General features: G+C 47.6%; 1 protein-coding gene across 1 annotated transcript; it reads left to right on the top strand.

Moving 5' to 3' along the window:
- Positions 1–157: 157 nt before the first annotated feature.
- Positions 158–608, top strand: Pmar_PMAR004168 (phosphoribosylamine-glycine ligase, putative; the record flags this gene model as incomplete). Its single annotated transcript, XM_002765942.1, has 2 exons — positions 158–310; positions 456–608. Coding segments are annotated over 2 exons (306 nt in total), but the record flags the coding sequence as incomplete, so codon positions are not given.
- Between the last annotated feature and the right edge of the window lie 422 nt (positions 609–1,030).

Below are 1,030 nucleotides of genomic sequence, written 5' to 3'. Positions count from 1 at the left end.
TTCGGGTAGAAATGTACAGAAATGACTTAGAACCTCCCCCCCCCCGAAATTCCCCGCATTTCAGATTGTCACCAACACATTTAGTTTGCCATGTGCATATTTTCCAACACAACAAGTGTCTTTACGAAGTACTACAAGTATATACGTGCTCCACTAGATACACCCATCGCTCATACCAGCGTTCAGTGGCGAGGGTATGTATGGCAATCTCGTCCACCAAGCAGTGGTTAAGCGCGGCGTTAAAGTCACTGGATGCACAGTTCATTTCGTCACCAATGAATACGATGCTGGTCCTATCATACTGCAGAAGGTAAGTCCTGTTAACCGCTGCTCGAGGATGTAGCACCTTTCAAATGTGTCGCTCGCATCGGGTGTTTCGACCTGTACACTTGTGAGCTACTGTTCGTACGATTTGCGCTCTTCACATTCTCGTTGAGAATCTGCCTCCCGCTCAGGTCTGCGAAATTTCATCTGGGGATAGCTGGGAGGCCGTTCGCGATAAGGTGGCTGTTGCGGAACGAGAAGCATACCCCGCGGCGATCCAACTTCTCGTTGATGGATGTCTGAGAGTTGAAGACGGCATCGTTGAGATTATTGAGGCCCCATAGCAGCCAGTGATCGAGCATGTTTCTACCTATTTGAACCTGCGTGAAGTTGTTAAGCAGATTGTGTGTTGTAGAGAGAACGCATTCAATGTATCACATGGTACCTAGTGGACCTCATCCTGAACATCATCTTCTTTTGTGATGAAAACCGTGAGCAGCACGCTAGCTACGGCTGAGATACTGTCGCATTTGTTATCTCAGCATCCTAGTACTCGGTTATCGGTGAGCTTTCTTCAAAGAGGCGAACGGTGAGTTATACTTGTGCGTGTGAACTTCACACTATAAAGTCAAACTCGTGTGGTATGGTGTGAAACCTCGTAATTTAATACTAGCCTCTGTCGAGCTTGTATCATCACTTCTACTCTCGGTGTTGGGCGCCTGCTTTGCTGACGACCTCATTATATGCCATGATGGCATAAGCGTGC

Source organism: Perkinsus marinus, assembly GCF_000006405.1.
Source record: "Perkinsus marinus ATCC 50983 genomic scaffold scf_1104296974078, whole genome shotgun sequence".
Lineage (NCBI taxonomy): Eukaryota > Perkinsozoa > Perkinsida > Perkinsidae > Perkinsus > Perkinsus marinus.
The sequence above is the reverse complement of the archived record's forward strand: the minus strand, read 5'-3'. Positions and strand labels throughout refer to the sequence as shown.